Source organism: Argopecten irradians, chromosome 3 (assembly GCF_041381155.1).
Source record: "Argopecten irradians isolate NY chromosome 3, Ai_NY, whole genome shotgun sequence".
Classification (NCBI taxonomy): Eukaryota; Metazoa; Mollusca; class Bivalvia; order Pectinida; family Pectinidae; genus Argopecten; species Argopecten irradians.
The window spans coordinates 50804681-50825798 of NC_091136.1; the positions used below are offsets into that span (position 1 = coordinate 50804681).

Sequence of the window (21118 nt, forward strand, 5' to 3'; positions counted from 1 at the left end):
TTGCTCGTAGAGTAATGCAACTTTTATCTAAAACTGCTCAGATCGCTCTGACAGTAGTGTGTTTACCTTATTAGGTGAATTGTCTTGCCTAAAAAGTCATTTTATCACCTTCTCAGTGGTTATGTAGTTCATTTGTTTAACGTGCGTGACTTTGGCTCGGGTATGGCTACAGCGTCCATATTGTACCTGCTTAATCGCATTGATCAACGATTTGATATTTCAGCGATATTAATTAAAATACTTAACAATGTCGTGGAATTGGTCAATGTTTTACGTTATATGTTTCATAAGAAATTTAGAACAATACATTTATGCTATATTTTGCTTCTTGGTTATGTAAAAGAATTAGCCTGAGTGAATTGTCTCTTTACAAGGGATTTATTAAAGTTTAAGAGTTATTCCCCTTCCATCATATTTCCATGCTGTCCTCATTTTGTACATTGTAAATGCTACTACAATATACGAGTCAATTATTATGTCCGATGTATTGTTTTAATATTCAAATAAACATCACAATATTGTCGATTCAATTAACGCTTTAATGATTCATGAATGTTACACATTAGTTCATCTTACTGATGTAGTGAATACAGTAAATAGATACAAAATGTATGAGGTCTTTGAATTACATTAACACGTTAAAACATGCTTCACACACGTGAAGCGATTATTCTCTTTCTCTAACCTTTTTCTACAGTATATATTCGAAATTGTTTCCAGAATTTTACATTTTCGCTTTTTTAAAAGTATTATATTTTAAGTAAATACGTGTAAAAGATGTAAATAAAGGTTATCATATATTTTGAATTATTTGTATTTTTTATACATCCCGATATTCCAAACGTCTGGTAGTATTTGCTTGTTATTTCGTTCTGAATATATATGCATTATTGCAAAACCAGCCGTCTCAAACAACGAAGTGACGTCACTGGTAATCAAGGGATTTCGGCAGTTTGTCACATCCAGCCATTGTACATGTAGACAATGGATACCACGATTCCATGATGATATGTCGTCTTAGTGATTCTGTGTCGAGAACACCATTACACTGACGACACGTCCACTGTGTATGGATCCGATGCTGCTGAGAGATCACTATTCACATCAATTATAAATTATATATGGTGTTGATTTGTTTCCTTTATGCATGGAAGCACAAGGGCACTTCTCTTCCAAGACTGTCACTTGGAAGAGTATAACAACATTTTCTAAAATAATTTAGCACATATAAATCTACGCTACGTTTTCTTCTTTTTGTCCTTTTTCTTTTTTGCTTTAGCTGATTTGGGTTTCGCCCCTGAATTGTCTAATTTTGGCGAGTCTTTCGATTTTGGCCTATTTTTGTTTTTGTCCATTGCATTTCCCTTCTCATCAACACTTTCAGAAAAGCTCACATGTGTGCTTCCGTTTCCATTTTCTTCGAAGATTTTCCTGCAAGTTATAATGCAATATTACCAATAAGAATACTGAAACCTCTATATTATCTTACTGTTTTGCTTTCTATTGCAATTAGCTAAAACGGACTATTGCTCACGAGTACCTATCACGGCCGCCAAAACATTTAAATTCAATTTGATAAAAGTCAAAGTTGTGTTTACAATTAACCTTGTTTCTCCTATGTTTACCCTGTTTCTGAAATATCGATTAGAATACAATGCAGAGGTCCGCATATGTAGTGGTTATGAACACGGAAACTTACTTTGAAAAGCAAACAAAAAACATAATCTCGACACGTAGTCCTAGTTTGAATTCCTACATTCCTGGAGTTTCCTCCCTTGGGCAGTATAAGAATAGAGCGGAAATTTCAATGACATTAAGTACGCGATCAAAGTTACTGTACATGGCAATGTATTACCGTTTTATACCGAAGGTTATCTCTCTTATAGTTTTATTCTTACCAGTAACAGATGAATCCATCCACTTCCAATGATCGGACCAATACCGTTATATGCTGGTCGGGAATGTCAATGCCAGAACCCTTTAACATACACGAAATAAGGTTATAAATCTACATAGAATTTAATGATGTAATTTACATCAAATAAGACAAACAAATGATCTTGCAATATATTTATGGCTTATTGACTATGAGTGTTTAGACCTTGAAAAAAAATTCAATAGATATATAACACACATGCTTTTGTAATAAGTTCATTAATAATTTTCAAAAAAACTGCATGCTTTCAATTCGACACATATAAATCAATATTGTATGCTATTTTACAACAATGATTTAATTCATTTAATTAACTTTATTGATAACTGAGGATTATTATATTTATGAGCTTTAAGAAACTCTTTCTAAAGAGAAAGACTGAGGGGTTTAGAATTAGCCATATCTGGGGTGTAGTGTTCGCAAATCCGTAACATAATACAGGTTTTAATAGGCTACAATATCTCCAGTGTTGATGCCGATTGTACACCTTCAATGATAATCTGACCCTTGTCAAAAGGACTTATCGAGTGCTGCGTGTGTTATTCAAATGAACTTAGCCCTTGGACTGGTTCCAGTATTAAATGAATTACACTTATCCACCAAGGACTCTACTGAATAGGATTAAAGCCCGAGATTTAGGGATCAAAGAAAATCTTTACATTGGCTGCCAATACCCGTCATATTGTTTTATTTCAGGTCTATGGTTGGTTTTCCAAACATTAGATGACATTCTGCCAAAAACAATATTGTGAAATATGATATTGTACATGTTTTGCACATACATGATCAGCCCGAGGGTTGTAGTTCCCATCTATTCCCAACCCTTTCATTATCACTAAACATGATACATTTCTGGTACCCAGAGCTTGGCCTTTGAAACTTCAATTGGTCTCCTCATGGTTACATTGTCTTCGGCTATTTTGAATTATTAATGAAACCGTTCATGTGTTTGGCATTACATGATTCATGAACAATATCTATGTTATGAAAAATAACGTTTAACTCCCCTCCCCCTATCCCCATTAAACACACAACAGTTTCCCAAACCTAATATTGTCATAATTTAAATCAATATAATTATTCTAAGGTATATATTGCTATAATACTAAACACCGATTTTAATACTCTTAACATATCTTTATAAATGAGTTTATCCTTACCTTAATAAGAGACTTGAATTCTGTTGCATCTATTTTGACTTTGTTCTTGCAATTAAACACTTTTTCTAAGACAACACCAGAGAATTCTGCATATTTCTTAAAAGTTTCAATAGGATCTCTACGAAATGCACTCAGTCTAGCGTAATTTCCGTTTTTCGGATGCACTTCGGGCAGGACACCCTCGTTGACAACTCGAAGGCCCCTGCTTTCTGCTAAACGTGTTTCAATCTCAGCGAATTCTATTTTCACCATCATATTCTGAAGAAAAAAAAATCATGTTAATTATAAAGTGTAGTTTATTCATGTGTAACATACCTAGCTATGCAGTGGTTTATTTTTCATTGCTGAAAAATATTTCAACGCCTAAAGTTATTAGGGAATTCAGATATGATGCATATAATGTGTATGGATATGCTGAGAGAGAATGTAATATTTCCGTGTTGTCCCCATGTCATATAATAAAAATTCCCCATTTATGCTACGCTCTAAGCGGAAGCAGGAACTACTTTTTTCCATTGAGGTCGTTGTGTTAAAGCTGAGAAAACAAATTAAGCTAGATTCTCCCTCAAAATTGTTGTACAGCAGGAGTTTTGTAGCAGCGACAAGAATGTTGGGATACTTACGCTGAAATCTAGGAAAGTTATTGCACTGTTTTCATTTTGGTCGATGGCTTGGAGAATCACCATAGCTCCATTAGATTCAAATGGATTGTTTCCAATCTGACAAAAAATAATATTTCGTCATTCATGAATAACACTACTCTTTTTAAATAGAAAATATAGATATGAAAATTACAATACATTTATTGTTTCCCAAATCTACACATTTCAAATCAAGTCATACGAAGAGCTGGTGCAGCATAGAAAACAATGAAAGTCGTATGGGGGATACTACAATAATCACCTTTAATGTTTTAAGAGTGTCATTTTCTCGGACCCCTGCTGCTATAGCCCCAGCTGCCTCTATGGGTATGCGGTTGAAACTGATATCCAGTTCCAGAAGGGTGCGGTTCTGTTTCAGTGCCACGCCCATTGCTTCAGCACCACTCTTCCCAAGACCGGCCATCACAAGCTTGAATCGCTTTAGACCTACGTTTTCCTATTAGTAAATTACATAATTAATTTATGATACTTTAAAAGAACTTTTGGAAAAATATCGATAGATTTAGCGCTCATTACTAAAGATAATTTAAAGAAGACCTTATTTCAAATACTGTATTAATTTAGGGCTGGGTTCATTCAACGCATAGTATGAATGAAAAGCTATAGCTATGAAGAATGTGAAATACAATATAAGATAAAAAGATTTTTGGTTTTGCATGACTAGTCATTGAATCTATTTAACTGTCGATTTTGTTGTTATTGTCTCATTTAATCCTGACATGAATCTTATGGTTCACCTACCTGTAGACCCTCGCACAAACAGATTGCACCTCTCGTTTTGAACTGATTCCAACTCAGATCTAAGACCTCCAAGTTCTCATTGTCTGTTAGGGATTCCTTCAGCCATTTCGCACTGTTCTCTTCTAAACAGTTATTGGCAAGAACTAGCTCTTTCAGCACGGGATTTCCCTATAAATCATAAAAAAAAACAAATATGACATGAATGTTAAATATATATTGAAAGGAACTTTTGATTTGAATTAAAGAAAATAACACGCTTTAAATCTTTCGTTATAACTCGTTTTATGTTAAAATAGCATATACATACTTTTAGGACCTCATAGAAACTCTGTCCTGCTGAGTCACCGATTTCATTTGCTGGAAGAAAAGCAGAAACAGATGTGTAATGAGGTTAAACAATTATAAACAGTATGTTAACAACTTCTTATTTATGACAGGTATTTTTGTTCTGTGGTCACTGCTTTATCTTCTTCATTTGGAAACTAATCTCATATTAACCTTTTAGTAATTGTTCGCATGATTTGATATAACGCTTAATACTCTGAAGCACATTGTTTAATTACTCTGTACCTTTTTGTAGCTTTATTTTTGCTACTCCCGTGTTTAATTTATTTTAAATTGAAGTTCTGTTTACATATTGATATTTCACATAGTAGTCCAGCACAATTACCAGTTGAAATAAATTGCGTAATTCAAACTTGCAAATCATATTCTGCCTGATGATTGCAATCATGTATTGATTACATACCATGAGGTAACAGATCCGATCAATATCGTGAATGCACTCTTATGTACCTCTGTTAAATGGATTAAGTTTGTGGAACATGATATAGTTGTTATTTGGAATTTCCTTTCTGTATTTAATTGTAATAGTCACTTATCTTTGACGAATGTCTACTCACCAGTAAGGTCGACCTTGAACAAGTTTCTGTTTCCCTTTAGGAACTGACATAACCAAATGGCGCCTTCTGTTCCAATTTTATTTTCCGATAGCACCTGAATAACGTTCAAAACGGTTATTTATTAATATGTTATGTCATACAATACATCAATTATATCTTAAATGCGTATATAGATAACATACTGAGTTAACGTTTGTTGATAGTTGAAACTCGATCTACATACATGTACATAGTGTATTGCAACGTAACAATACTCACAACTGAAGATATAGCACAGGAGGTACCACTGTAAAGGTTGACATGATTACCAAGCTATTATTAACGATAGTTATTACCCAGGCTAAAGATAATTTGAAATTGTATGTCGGCTCTTTCAATCTAGATGTAACGCTCTTTGATAGAAAAAAGGAATTCTTTGAACTAGTTTAATTATCCAAAAATCGCTGTTTCAATAAACCCAACTAGTTCAATATACATAGATTAATTATAAGTATCGCCAATTTCAACGTTAACAACTGTTCGTTTTAAAAACACACTATTACATGCTCTTATGGTATTTTAATATCAAATTTTGGTATATATATCTAGTGTTTTTTCTATGGCAAATATTGACGGAAACAATAGCAATGCAAACACTGTCGGTATTCGGCATCCAATTCAGATTGGTGATATATGAATCAATAAAGATTTTAGTAGTACATGCCTTTAACAAAGCCCTAATTGTCTAAACATTATGTGTTTTTTAAGAATGTGAGGAAATGTTTATTTCAATTTCAATCAACATTAGGAATTGAATGAAATATCCGTAGAGCAATTTATGCCCAATGCTAGATCATTATCTTTGACGTGGTATATAAATATGATTTTAGTGACAAGACAATAACTGCACTTTAAACAGATAATTGTGTGCTTTTATAATGTATCTAATAATTTTCTATCTGAAGCATACTATATGTCATACGTAACCATATCTAATTACATGATTATTTCATGTGACATATATATCTCATTGAATGAATTTCAAATGCTTAATAATCCATATGTTGTCTGAGATGTGAGATCACGGGTGTTTAGTTTCAAGATATTGTAGTTGAACATATTTTAATCTATTCCTATTTTTCACATTGGATTTTAAACCCCATTCCACATATAGATCGTTACAATGTATGCGTTAACGCTTTGTTAGGGAGCGGCATTGTATGGAATAACGGACAAATAATGAATGAGTAAGCCTCGACATGCCACCAGAAGGCTATTTAACAAAATGGTCCCTGAAGAATGGCCTTATCTCCCAAATATGGCTACATCATAGTTACATATACAGATCTCGCGCTGGCGTATGGCTTCCTTTTATTGTCGACACGATCTGTATTGTTGTCCAATTTGTTTGACGATCCTTAGGGCACTTTACCCGATTGTAAACATTTTAATACATTTAAACATCACTACTTAAAATGTATTAAAAATCGCCATTGCCTATAAGTCTAATTCTCTAATGTATATATTTATCAAAGTTCAAGATTGTGTATTTTTCAATGCATCAATATCATGTTTATCTTTCCAATGAAGAATACATTCGCACATGAAAGAAATTCCTTTACTTAGATACAGAAGGCATGTGTTGTAATTCAAGTTCAAACATATGAATCAATCTTCAAAGGTGGTCACCGTTGATAAGGATTCTGAATTAAATACAAGTAATATTGACATACCGTTTTAAATGTAAGTTATTTCATAAAGAAATGATAACATATTGATTACTTCAAACAGTCCAGGTGTGCTATTCTTCGGGTTTAAGTTACTTAAATAGTTCAGTGCTCTCAAAAGTACATAGTGCACATTTATCCTGCTTCTGTACATTTCAGATATACTTTATGTTCAGTTTATCTTTAAGTATGTATTTATTTACTTATTCAATTATTTTGCGACGAAAGAAACTAATTTTCATTTTCATAGTATATTTATATTTTTAATAAGACTCAAAAAATTAATATTACAACGCAAACCGAACCTAGGTTAAAATCGAAAAACACATAATAAGTAAAATAATGTATAATATTTGTGTTTCATCAAGAATAAAAGAATAACTAATCTAAACGTTAACCTTTAACCTTGTTCAATTTATGATCATGTGATCATGTGTAAATACTTGCAAAGTACAACAAGATATGAATGGAGTTAAATAACAGATTTGATGTTGTAAATATATCAGTTTGTAGTACCTATTTTTGTATACAACTTGACAGCTATCATAAATAACCATAGAATAGATAAAATAAGGATAATAATAAATTGTAGAAATGCCATGTATACTACCCTCTCTAAACATCACTGTAAACAATGTTGTGATACGAGTTAGTTTATTCTGGCAATTTTAGGCGGGCCTAACACACAGTAAACAATATGGCTGCCTTATAGAGTAAGGTCGTTAGTTCGTGGCGAAAATGTATCTTTAAAAATTATGACGTTACACTCATAAACAAGTGACGTAACAACCAATACCTACTCTAGAGGGAGATAACTATAATATCCAAATACACAATATTTATCTTACCACTTCTGTTAAGAACAGATTCTCCCTCAGCACCCGACATAGACTTTTAGCTCCTGTGGCGTCGATACCATTCCCTTGTAGATTAAGTATTTCTATGTTTGTATTTGTCTGAAAATCAATATTGGTGCACATTATTATGGGACAGGTTATCGATACAATGCTCGTCACAGTATCATTTTAGTGTTTCGCCGTCCATTGAGACCACAGTCCATAGATTTGTTCTTGTGAGAATCGATCTTAGGAAGTCTGATATCGGTAGTATAATATTCGTTATAAAAATATCCGAAGTAATGTAATGTTTGATACTAACCTAATGGAGTATAATACGTATCAAAAATTAATGATAGTATCTTTGTATGTAATTATGATATACAGTATGTATTACAGTGACATTATTGTAAAATTATGGTTATCAAAATCTACCAACATAACACTTCGTCGATAGGTATATTCTTTAGCAGTAAATACTTATGATATATAGACAGTTGCTTTAAGAGTTTATGGAAAATACCTGATGTTTCGTTATAGACAATAGTATGACATGTTATAAACACAATAACCTATTGAAATAATAAAACCAAAGAACACAATAGGTAGTGGTGGTCAACTTTCATGTTCATGGTTTCCAATGGCTATCTCCAACGAAGATATACGATTCATTATACGTGGGGTGATATTGGAAATTTGTCATTCCATCTTCACTTCAAACAATACAAAATGTATAATTAGACATCTCGAGAAGTTTGTAACCTTGTCACTTGATTTGGTAACTGCCGCTCTTTCATACACATGAGCTATGTATACCTACCGAGGTATTATTTAGCGTATCAACACCTACCTCCAATGGAATGGATATTGCTTTGATTCCAAGTGGCCCTAGTCCATGGAATCTCATTTTAAGTTCTTTTTGTTCCAAGTTTTTCACAAAATATGACACTGGACTAATTCCCATGTCGTTGCACACTTTGATATATTTTGTCCTTCCTGTCGTGTCATGATCTGCCTTGGAAGGATTCAACCACTCTGTAAGAAATGATATAGAAAATGTAAAGTTTATTAATACCTTCTACATGATATTGTTATAGAAGACAGACAGCATTTGAAGAGTATACATTCAATATGTAATCTATAATTACTGGTATTCCGTATAAGCATCTTACATAGTTCGCTGTTCTGGTGGCTAGGCATTGCTTATGACGCCATGTGTTTGCGAGCATCACGTCATACTTTCAAGAGAAAACGACGTGAATTTCACTAATAAAACGATAACGTGGCAATGGATATATACCCGTAAAGGAGATAACTCTTTGATATACAATGACGGAATATGCATATTGAAACTAAATAATCGACACCATCAGTCATTGGAAAATATCTTTAAAAGAATGTTTAGAAGAGTCTATAAGTAAATGGTGACGTACCATCTGAGTCTATTTCCAGATCTGTGTCGAAATCGTCTGTAGGGATTGACAAGCTTCCATCACTAATGGAGTCCTCGTCATCACTGTTCACATCCTCTAAGAAACACCCTCCATTAACAGCAATGTTAAGAGTAATATCGTCAGAAGACACTTGTTGTGGGTCAGGTTTCTGTTCCTGATCCGACCCGTCTGAGTCGTTGGCCGCCTCCGTCATGAATGCCTGCCGACTTTGACCTCTTGTCCCGGGTCTAGGGATATACTCCTCCAGTGTAGGAGGTTTTGGTGTCTCCTCCTCCTCTCCTTCTGGATTCTCAAGGAGGGGAGATAGCACCCTTCTCTGTAGATCATTTCCAACCGATAAATAAGCCGTCATGGCTAAGAGAAATATGGATAGTATATGAAGTCAAGTTTCACTCGTTTTCCTTCCTTGGAGTACTTCTTCATCAATGTCAGCCAACCATTTGGGCCGACCAGTCTACGTGTTACCATGCACGCTCATCTTGTTGCCTGAAAGAAGCAATTGTATACATACATATAAGGCTCTATGGGATATGAATAAATGTAACTGATCACCTAACTTTCCACAGGATATCCTTGTCATTGTGGCCAATACACTAGTAGCTTTACAGTCGGATGGCGCTATTACGGAAAGCATTTGTATACAGAAAATATATCAAAACCTTAAGCCTGTTTACCACATCCTGTCGCCTTGATGTCATACCTTGTATACTTGACACCTAGACATTTACTTTTACCCTCAGTATTGAGTACAGTTGATCCCTGCCATTATTATTTAATACAGCGTCACCCGAGAACATCTTACAATAAATAGTGATCCTCACACATGACTCGACGTGCTATCGGAATATGTTTTCTTCACTTAATCAACAGGTTCATATAAGAAACCTATTCCAACTGAATTCCCATGGCAACTGCAATGATTCTCAATTCATGCTAAAAGATAATGATCTCGAGAAAATCAGACAGACTTTAAAAATCAATTAACGGTTCATTAGTTGGAATTAAGGAATCGTCTAATGACTATGAAGCATTACCATTCAATCCATCAATAAAGTTGTTAGTCCGAATCACCGCATTCAGTGGATGGTACTAATGATGTCTTCGCGTGATTACATGGATTAAGTTCCTCACAGAAGATTCCGTGCTCATGTGGGTGCAATTTTCGCTACATTTGTGTATTAACATGTTATAAGTTTTACCGATGGTGTCACCACCAGGCACGGATCATATTGATGGTACCTTTTATGGATTATTGCCAATGACATTTCTGATTAACCCCACAGCGCTATAGGTAATTTTAGCATCTATATGTAGATCGTCACCAAATGATTCTATATTGAAGGTATTTCCAGTACAGTTTTATTTACAATCCAAATCTTTTCTGAAAACATTTGTGAAATGGACATCTTGCACAGGTGCGGCTTCTAATTTTAAATTAATTATCGGCAGAAGTATTTGCTTTGCTGCCCTTAATAAAAAGCCCAAACTCTGTTAACACGAGGGTGGGTTCATTACTTATACTATAAGTTTTGTTTGATATGTCTCCAATCGATTTCAAGACAGACTGATTAGATCACATGGGGACCAGTGCTGAACCAAACGTTGCAGAACAGAAATAAATGAAATTAGCATTGCACGTAAACCATGAAGTTTATCTAAATTTTATGCAAAGGATAAGGTATTTCTGTATCTCGTCAAATGCCTTGCCGTTACAATAACCTTTGACCGAGCATTTGTATAGAAAATATGGTTTGTACATTGTAATCTTGAACATTACTCAAGCATGTGATGTCATAAATATTTGTCTCGATTGGTATATGACGAAAAATGGTTCGTATTACCTACTGTTCTTTTTCACTATTAGTTTTGATATTAATCATTATATATATGTAGTACAACAACCATGGAAGACTAATCCATCTTCTCCTGTGTGTACATGTGATATTTACATTGGAATCAATTTCTAACTCTAGTTTTTTCATAAGGCGATTGTGTCTGGTTCCATTATTTTACAGATGCACCAATAAATGTTACCAGTAAATACTAGACACTTGTATACTACTCTGTCTATTGTAACTCCAAGGTTGTGTAATTACTACTTGGATAATAGCAATGCTCATGCCCTTTCTAGTTTAATCTTTCCACACACAAGTCAATTGTATACATAACGAGGAAATATTTAAATAATAACATATCCTACCTATGTTACATATATACATACCGTTACTGAATGGGATGAAATGCAAAATGTCTACAATATCTACACAAGGTACTCCCAAATGTGCTATGATATCGTGTTCATCCTTCGACTTTCTCCAAGAGATGTTAGGATATCTATCACATACCCTGTCCTAAATAGGTCCCATGATATAGCTACATTGGTCTATTTATATTCATAAATACCTTCGTTCGACGTAGGTAGGAAACAAAGAGCACTGTATACAATACATATACCTGGCCCCGTAACGGGATGCGTGCACACAAATATACACTTTGTCCTTTAAGCATGCTACACCAAACTTTAAACATTTAAGTCCAATTTTTGCACAAAAATTGATAAATCGATATATTGTGTAGAATCAGCAGCGGAACATGTTGGTGCAGCATAGATTCGATCCTGACAGGTACAGGTAGGTCTGGATCAATGTGTTAAAACTCTCGCTTCATAACTGTTACCTTCAGCTCTCTTACATCCCTAACGGGACCTTTAAGTTACACTTTCTATCACTCAAGTAGTCCGGCTCATACCTTCACACACTGTTTGCTTATATCTTATACGTAGAGACGTGTTGGTTTACATACGGCGAAAATCATGAAAGTGGATCAATATCCGATTTATCAATTTTGGTTGTGAGGGCACCGTGCAGTATTCCAGACACTGATTTGTAATTGGTTTTAAATTAGGTTCGTGAATTGGGATTTATCGACTTTGAAGTATGTGTAAATGATAGGTTTGTAAAGTTGTTTATCATATCTATCGACTCGATACTAAAAGGGAAACACGAATATCATATTAAAAACGTTTACACAAATCTCAAGTACTATTTATCGTGCAGTTTTGTCTTTCTAAGTAATATACAGTGAATATTACAGACCAGGTACTAGAAGCTCTAGTCTTACACATGAAACAAGACAACATATATACAAATGGGACTTGTTCGTGTTAATATTAAAACATTGGAATCTATAGAAAGATAGAAATGGGTGATTTTATACGTAAATATTTAGGTCAAATTACAGTACAACATTCTCAAAGGGAGACCAAGGGTAGGGAAGAAGAAATGTGTGAACGATCATAGGTAAACCCTTATAACACTCATATTTTTATATTACATTATGTATAAACCCATTTTCTCCAATGTTATAATTAATTTATATGCATATGTTTTAATATACTCCCTCAGTATGGCTCTTTCTCTGGACATTCCTGACTAGGACCAGTACTCAGTGGTAACACTATGGACTTTATAGTACTGCCCGGTCACTAGGAATGGCTTGTGTGTGAGTGATATTGAGGGATCCAAATTCAAATTAAATTCAAATCAACATCAACTGATTTAAATCAAGGAACTCTATATATTGAACTGATATGAATCCATTATAAATTTCAACTTATCATTATCTGGCTATACAGTATCCACATTTTAACTATAAACAAAAACATAGGTATGCATATATACTTGTATTTATATATACTTAACATGTTTTTATACCTGCTCATTATTGGAGTGTTACCATAGTATTACTTACAAGTGTATCCTAAATATATATTTAATTTCAATATTGTCTGTAAAATTACATATATTATATATATGATTGTGAGATGTACATGTATGTATCCACAGGGAGAGGGCTTATATAGGCATAGCCTGCTGCCCAATCCCTATTAAATCTAATGATTTAATAAAAATATTTTGAAATGAAAAAATGTGTGAACGAGTACTAACCGCTTAATAATTTAAAAAAAAAAAACATCGAGAATTGTAACATAAGAACTCGATTGGGCATGAAATAAAAACATTGTGCCTTCCGGAGATGCAAGGATATAAATTAAACGATAATTTTCCTTCAAAGAAACGCTCAGTTTAACTTCGTTGATCAATCGGTGCACGTTTTCATATTTATATAAGTGAGTTTGTATGAATATTAAGTTTCCCACCTAAGTATTTTATATCAATTATTATTATTCTGATATTGATTTTTATTGTACCTCTATTTACTTGCTTGTCTAATTGCAATCGTTACCAAATCGCACTGTTGTTAATGAAAACATGCAGTAGCCGAGAGCAAGTTTATATTATGTTACTGTTACAGCCATTATAACTACCAGTAGGGCTTTGTTTTGGTAGTTACATGGATAAACTAGCTCTAATCTTCACTAATCCTAATCCAAACCAACGCCTTTACAGGGTATGAAATCCTGTATATATCAATTTAATCATATTGTGTATTCAATTTCAATATTTCCCTTCATTATAGAAATAATAAATGTTGTCTTTATATTACTTCGTATTTAACATGTATATACAGATGATTGTGTAAATCTGTACCAGCATTTAACAGGTAGACAATTGGTCTAGTTATATCATATTTCTGACTCTTTCATATTCAATCATATCTTGTGTAACTTATGTTGACCTGATGACCCTCGAGTTCACCTAGGAACTGGAGCTTTTCAAATATTGAACCGATCTATTATAACTGTGGCCACCACTACTCATAGAATCCTGTCTACAGATTTAATAAAGTCCCGGGTACCTTATGAGACCGAGAGATAGTAGAAAATAGGATGTGCCAAATCGATCACCGGGATCAAGTTTATTGGATCCGATATTCAAAATTAATACGACAGATATTGATTGGGATTTAAATTTATTGAAACCGAAGACGAATTTGGCACCAAACAGAAATTGTTAATTAAATATTCAGGATAATAATGCCACACTTCCTCTACCAATATATATATCGTTTATGTCAAAAATGATACAGCTTTAAGTTTGGATGGATCAGTTTCATACCAACGGAAAGAAATTGTGATAAACGGTGAAGATGACGCCTATTTTCATTTCTTTTTTATACAAACGTGGTTTTTTAAAAGTCCTGGCCTAATTACTAATCAAAAGTAGAAAAACCGAATTATGGAAACAGAGTATAACATAGAACATCGTAGTTGATATTTTTTTGTAAAGTGTATTGTTTATTAGATGCTTGACAAAGATATTAATTACAATATAATTCAATCGTCCCCAGTATGACTTCTGGAGAGATAACTTTTATCTATTAGGATAAAATATCGATACAATCGTATCAATTAAACTTCCAAGGTTCCGCGAAAATCTCCTAAATGGATTTGTGACATTTATATGGAGTGCCCGACACGAGCCTGTGATTACGACAAGCTCAGGTCGCTGTAGAATACCAAGAAGATCTAGGAACTATTATAATAGTGGTAGTTGGCAGCAGCCATATAGGTCTGCTATGGTCTACATGAAACAGACCAACTATTAGAATAACAGATCCTTTAAAGGTGCACTCCTGATCCCAGGTATGTGGCCCATTGTGCACTCAAACGATCCTCGTAAGCTACATAATGGACGCCTTTGGAGCCTTTAATGTGGAATATAAGAACAGTGATAGAAGCAACACCAATACATTAGGGACTATGTGTATAAGATATATTTGTAAAAAGGGGCTTTGACAGAAGGCATAGTATGGTGTTTTATGTAATGTATAACCATTGATTTCTGTCACTCCTATACTTACATTGTTAAATATGTCAATGCAGGTATAGATATACCATTAATATGTTGAATTGATTTTGACATTGAATAAAACCGTCTTCTTCATATTCAACTTATTTCTTATAAATCAGTCTGCATGTCTGTATTTTTTTAATACATATAAACGTTTTCGGCATTAAATTTGTTTATAAGGACATCAATATTTTCAAAATATTGGGGTTCTTTAATAGAAAAATCAAATATTCAAAATGCAAAGCTAAATAATAGGTATTTTTACTGCGCTTTTTGATGGGATAAAATATATAAATGATGATCTGTTTACATTACTAAAATTCTATATAAATGATAATAACCATCCCGCGGATGTATAAGGACAATATTCATCATCATTTCATTTGGAAAACTGGTTCTATGAACTACCATGATAGAAATTTCGGAAAACGTTCATTTATTTCAATTGAAGTTAAGTCTAGTATAAAATACCGTTTAAGATACATACCGTTGCATCGATTTATTTTCTATGGACAAAAGTCATCAAATTATTGTTATGGGTAATTTTGTCATAACACACTAGTACCTACTCCTTGACACTGATATCTACTTCTTATCATCCTTTATATTATTTTTCAATTTCAATTCATTCCATGATATTTAATTTTGATTTTATTTTGTCTTCTTATGATATTCTGGACGTCTGGAATATAATATTTATCATCAGAATAACGCTACATCCATTTACATTACGTATTTTAGTGAGATATTCATCTCACTGTTCTCGCAAATTAAATAATAACATCCATACGTTATACTTTCAGAATTTTGTCAACATTTCGCTTTTGTCTATCCAGAACGTCTATTTGCTATAACTGAGTTATATTGCAGCTGTGTTACTAAATTCAATGAATGTGTCATTGTCTCAATAAATGGTATCGTTCATGTTGTCATGCTGCTACTTATTACATGTCGAGAACAGTAGTACAATGTAAATACAATCAGTATTAATAATGATATTCTACGAATTTCATGAAGACAAATTAATCAATAGGAACCAAATATCATACTATCCAAGGTTTATGTAACGGTATTTGTTAATTGAAAATTGGTATTTCAGTGGATATTTATAAATTTCAATGATACGGCACAGGTATACGTAGTTGTTTCTTAGTGTGTATATTTACATATGTTACTATCAAGACCATCTCAATTAACCGTTTGAGACCATAAGCGTGCCCTTAACATACCTATATATCCCCTTTGTCGAAGTTAATTAAACATATATACTAATTAGCAAACTTACCTTAGGAGGATGATATTAATATTTTGCTGTGAAGAAACACTTTAGTCATAGATTCCGTGTTTTTACGAAACATTTGGTATAGATCAGAAATATGTGTTGTTGATTCTCTGCTAAGTAAACCTTACACTTGAGTCCGGTACGATTACACCACAGTGGCGGAGATCGTATCGAAATGTGGGTCATGTGACCGAGCGTTCGCGGCTCACTTCTAATACAGATATATACCACATATTAGTAGCGGCCTATAATGAGACGTCGACGTGTATTGATAATGGGTTAATCCTTCTGGAGATTAACAATAGATTTAACACGGGGTCACATGGATTAAATACTCCTGTTAATAGCTGCATACATTTGTCCTTAGTACGATCAACGCTTGACCACGTCTGGAGACCAACTTAACGTGGTGTCACGTGACTAATACTTGTGGTTGTCTATTCCAGTTCCTCTTGAATCTAATTCTATTTTTCTATTTTCTTGTCTTTGTTTATGTTTTATGTTAATCAATAAAACACAACAAAGCAATGTTTTTACTGGGTATAATGGTTGTAGACATGAATCAAGCAGTAGATCAGAAAAAAATAATATTGACCATTTATTGATTACGAGCTACCTGTTACAATGACCAGTTTTGTCTCTGTTTACAAACTGGACCGGACGAACAAGTGGTCCAAATAAAAATATTTAACATGAAATCAACATGCAAACATCAATATTGGTAAACTATATCAACGACCAAAATAACAGATAATTAGTAAGTATGTAATCAATGAACTTTACAACAGATGCGACATGCAATCACCTTTTAAATTTGAATATTTTATTAACTTCCGCAGGTTTTAGGAAACCAATAGGTCAACAATCCTGATGATATCAACGCATACATAATTTGTATATTGAACGCTATATGATATTATCAAATGTGTTAAAAGTTGTCTTATTACAGAGTCCATACCACCAGTGCATTATCATGCCGCAAGTTATTCTGGATTCAAACAATGGGATCGGCATACATGCCAAATAGTTTTCATCTTTCTTTTTTTTTTTTTGAATTCAAAATGCAGCTTTTATATTTAAATATTGTATCTGTGCCATAATTCATTCTTGATTGTTGACATTTATTTTGCATAATCAAAAACATAAAAGGAAATGGAAATCTATTTTTAAAACATTCCAATATTTATAAAAATATGCAGATTATTTGAATAATATCCAGCTTTTAAGTTTAAATGCTTGATTAATAATATTACATTATCAACACTGATTGTCAATCCGTGTATTATGAAGGTCAATAGGACTTTATCACCACGGTACTTTGACGGTTCTCAGTTTCGCACAATTAAACAATTTAAAGAAATAAAGTGGAAAAAAATGAGGAAGTTAACTGCATCATTGTAAATCATTAGCATTATCTACCATCCAGCGACAGGACAAGTCAGAAAGCAGATACACATATATTTACAGGTGGTAACATTAAAATGGTGGTAAATGTTTAGCGGTTGAAATTTAGAGCAATCGTTCTTATTTAAGGTTATTATTGTTAAATATTCAGAATTGTTATTATACTATAAATTAAGAAGAAAAAACTCTACTTACCCTTTAACTGTGAGCACCATACCAGGCATACGAGATGAAGTCTGATGATATTGTTACTATAACTGATAAATTTATTGTTCTTAGGTAAACACAACAGCTAATTTACAATATCCAGGTCGGGCATTTGGTACATATTCAATATTGCTAAACAAATATGTAAGGTCCTATATAGAATGAGAGATCACCTAAATTTTATGGTTCAAATAGATTGTACAGGTGATACCTCTTACTAAATACGGATCGAATATCATTATGGCCGTGTTCGTGAATGACCGTAACAGAGGCAATGAAACTTAATCTATGATAGATGTGGACCCTCGGCACGATTCCTATCCAAAAATATATAGAACCTTGGCAAGCATACGGAATTCTGCTGCAAATGGAACCTATTGTGACTACATATTGTGACTAATACTTGTAATATTTCGGACATTAACATAGTTTGCCTTACTTGAAATACAAGTTTAAAACTCTGTATATTGCCTTTCCTTCTATCACGAATAGATTTGTTGTAATGATATAAAAAGAGAATTAACATCATTCAACTGGTATTAGAATGAATATCAAATTACTAATTGCTTACTTATAAGTACTTTGAATGCAAAAAGGATACTTTTATTTTAAATATTTGAGTACTCAACATTTTCCCCAATTCATCGTTCCTAGATTTGCTGATAAATTATCTAAAAGCATTATGTTGAGAGCCAATGCATTATAAAAGACAAATGAGAATCATTGGTGACAATTTCGTATAATTAGTTATAAATGTTTTTATTCCCACGATAGAAGATACATACGATAAATACTTCCTGATACAGGTACACCTTCTGGAACACTTTGTTCTATTACGTATCCATTAACTTAAAATTCTCCATAGGAAAGCATTTTAGATTTTCACACACAAATCAGTTGCATAAAACATAGCAAGTCGTTACAAGTGCCTTATTGTGTTTCAAATAATTATTTTAACTGATAGTCTCTGTTATCATGTCGATATTTTACCGATATAATGTTATCTTATACCAATGTCTATATCAGAGGTACTTACATTATTTGATATATTTAGAGTTTACGAAACATCCAGAAATGAGTGATGTATAATGTCAGTATGCTAAATATAGCTTTGACACTCTTCGCTGTTTTGATGTTGAAACACTGCTTTTAAGTTATGAGCGGATGTCAGGACGTGTTTTATATGAAGATAGACTAAACGTTAAATCATAGATATTTTTTTTTTCAATTTCAAGGACATAAAAGAACCTCTTTTTTGCATGAGATCTTTTTTAAATTACCTGTAACTAGAGTTGCCAACAAGTAAAATGATTTCTTAATCAAAACCCAGCATGGTCTACGTGTTGTATACATGTGATAAACATGAATGCGTGATTTTTGTCAACTTTTTTCCGCATAAAAATAATAAAACTATCTATTTAATTTACATGGCTGCATTAAGGGTCGAATATGGTAATGGTAGAAATAAAAGATATATTAAAGAAAAGTCGTAAATATGAAGTAAGAACCGTGTGTTGGCGATATCCCAGTAACCTTGTAACTGGACACTAAATGAGCTGTTGTTTGTGGGTAGTACTATGTCTTAACTCCGGATTCTGAAGAACCGTTGGAAAGGTGTCAAATTTCAGGTAACTGTTATTTACGTATATGTATAGTAATCTTGTTTGACAAACACAGAAAGATTATCCTTTAAACTGTGCGAACAGCGACAATCAATAACTAATGGCAGACAATAGTCTGTGACGTCACAACAAGAAACAACGTCGCTGTGGATAAAATGTCAAAAACAAAGAATAACCAGTCGTGCTATCAGCGAACGGATGCTGACATTTCAACTTATGTTCATACAAGACAATGGCGCCCGTGTGAACTATTGTTGGAGCCAATAACACTTAAAAAGATATGTTTAAATGAATTGTATAGCATGCCGAGCTGGTATATAATGTTACAAGCCGTCCGTGTACCGACGATTACAATACCTGGTGGAGAATTAATTGATTTCGGTTCATTAGCAAGTCCGGGTCATTAAATGAATTGTGCCTACACAATATCCCCCGGAGGAGTATGGCTTAGATCGCTGGAAACTTCGACGGTCCGCCAAACACATGGACATGTCTTTAGTATTTGCTCGTTATGTCCTTCGGGTTTTCCTGTATTCTTTACAGTATATGCTGAGTAATCAAGTAAACTTTCCTCTATTTTATCACCAGTCATCGAAACAAAATCACGTCCTTAATTCTATTATTTTTCATTCGTTCCTTACTTTGTTGTTATTTTCCCCTAAATCCTTTGTATTATAACATGTAAACATATTTTAGCGTTATTTTGCAATCAGTCCTCCTAACATATATCTCTCTTTAATAGTATCTATCGACTTTTTCCACTCATTCTCTATGATCATGAAATATTGGGTACATGTTTTGTTGTTTAATTAAGGCGATTGATTAATGCGAAAGGCAGTATCCATGGTGACGGTTCATCTTATTTGTTATTGTTCTAATCGAATAATCGTTTATTTCATTATGTGTAGTGGGATAAATAAGGCTATTCGTATATTTATTTTATTTATTGTTTTTCTCCTTTAATGATGCGTTATCGAAATATTTGAAAAAGCTCGAAACAATTCGTTGTATTCGTGTAAGGTCAAGAGAGTTATCCCCCTTTTTCTGTCCACATAATCCAAACCTCAAAATCGCCTAGCTGGTACACAGGCATGATTCCTGATATCCTTATTGATTAGTAGATAAAATGTATTAGGTGATCATTATATCAGATAGGTAGGCTTGAATACACATGTACATATATATGCAAGGTCTATATCAGATTATCTTTCACACAAATATTTTCGGCGGCCTCCCGCCACGCGGTGAGCTACTGTCGAGCATGTTTATAGTATAATTATCACCATCACACGATAAATGTTCTACAGGTACCAAGGTACATTACCATTGGAGGCATACAATTAGGCAAACAATGCTAATTTAATACCCCAGGTGTACATAAATATATATTGACACAAAAGTAGCAGCCTTACCACTTCTGGGTATCTAAGTAAATGATTTTATGTATTTGAAA

General features: G+C 33.4%; 1 protein-coding gene across 4 annotated transcripts; it reads right to left on the reverse strand.

The window, feature by feature from the left end:
• Positions 1-518: 518 nt before the first annotated feature.
• Positions 519-18162, reverse strand: LOC138318967 (leucine-rich repeat-containing protein 74B-like). Of its 4 annotated transcripts, none has more exons than XM_069261822.1 (12): positions 18032-18162; positions 9377-9883; positions 8794-8978; positions 7956-8063; positions 5402-5495; positions 4807-4856; positions 4500-4667; positions 4000-4194; positions 3720-3815; positions 3097-3354; positions 1899-1978; positions 519-1431 (listed from the first exon to the last, which is right to left on the reverse strand). In XM_069261822.1, exons 2-12 carry the CDS (start codon positions 9747-9749, stop codon positions 1239-1241), a joined length of 1800 nt encoding a protein of 599 aa, XP_069117923.1. In that variant the 5' UTR covers positions 9750-9883; positions 18032-18162; the 3' UTR covers positions 519-1238. The 4 variants fall into 4 exon arrangements, with proteins under 4 accessions (XP_069117923.1, XP_069117921.1, XP_069117922.1 ...); XM_069261820.1 differs by lacking the exon at positions 18032-18162 and adding an exon at positions 16436-16816; XM_069261821.1 differs by lacking the exon at positions 18032-18162 and adding an exon at positions 11619-12037.
• Between the last annotated feature and the right edge of the window lie 2956 nt (positions 18163-21118).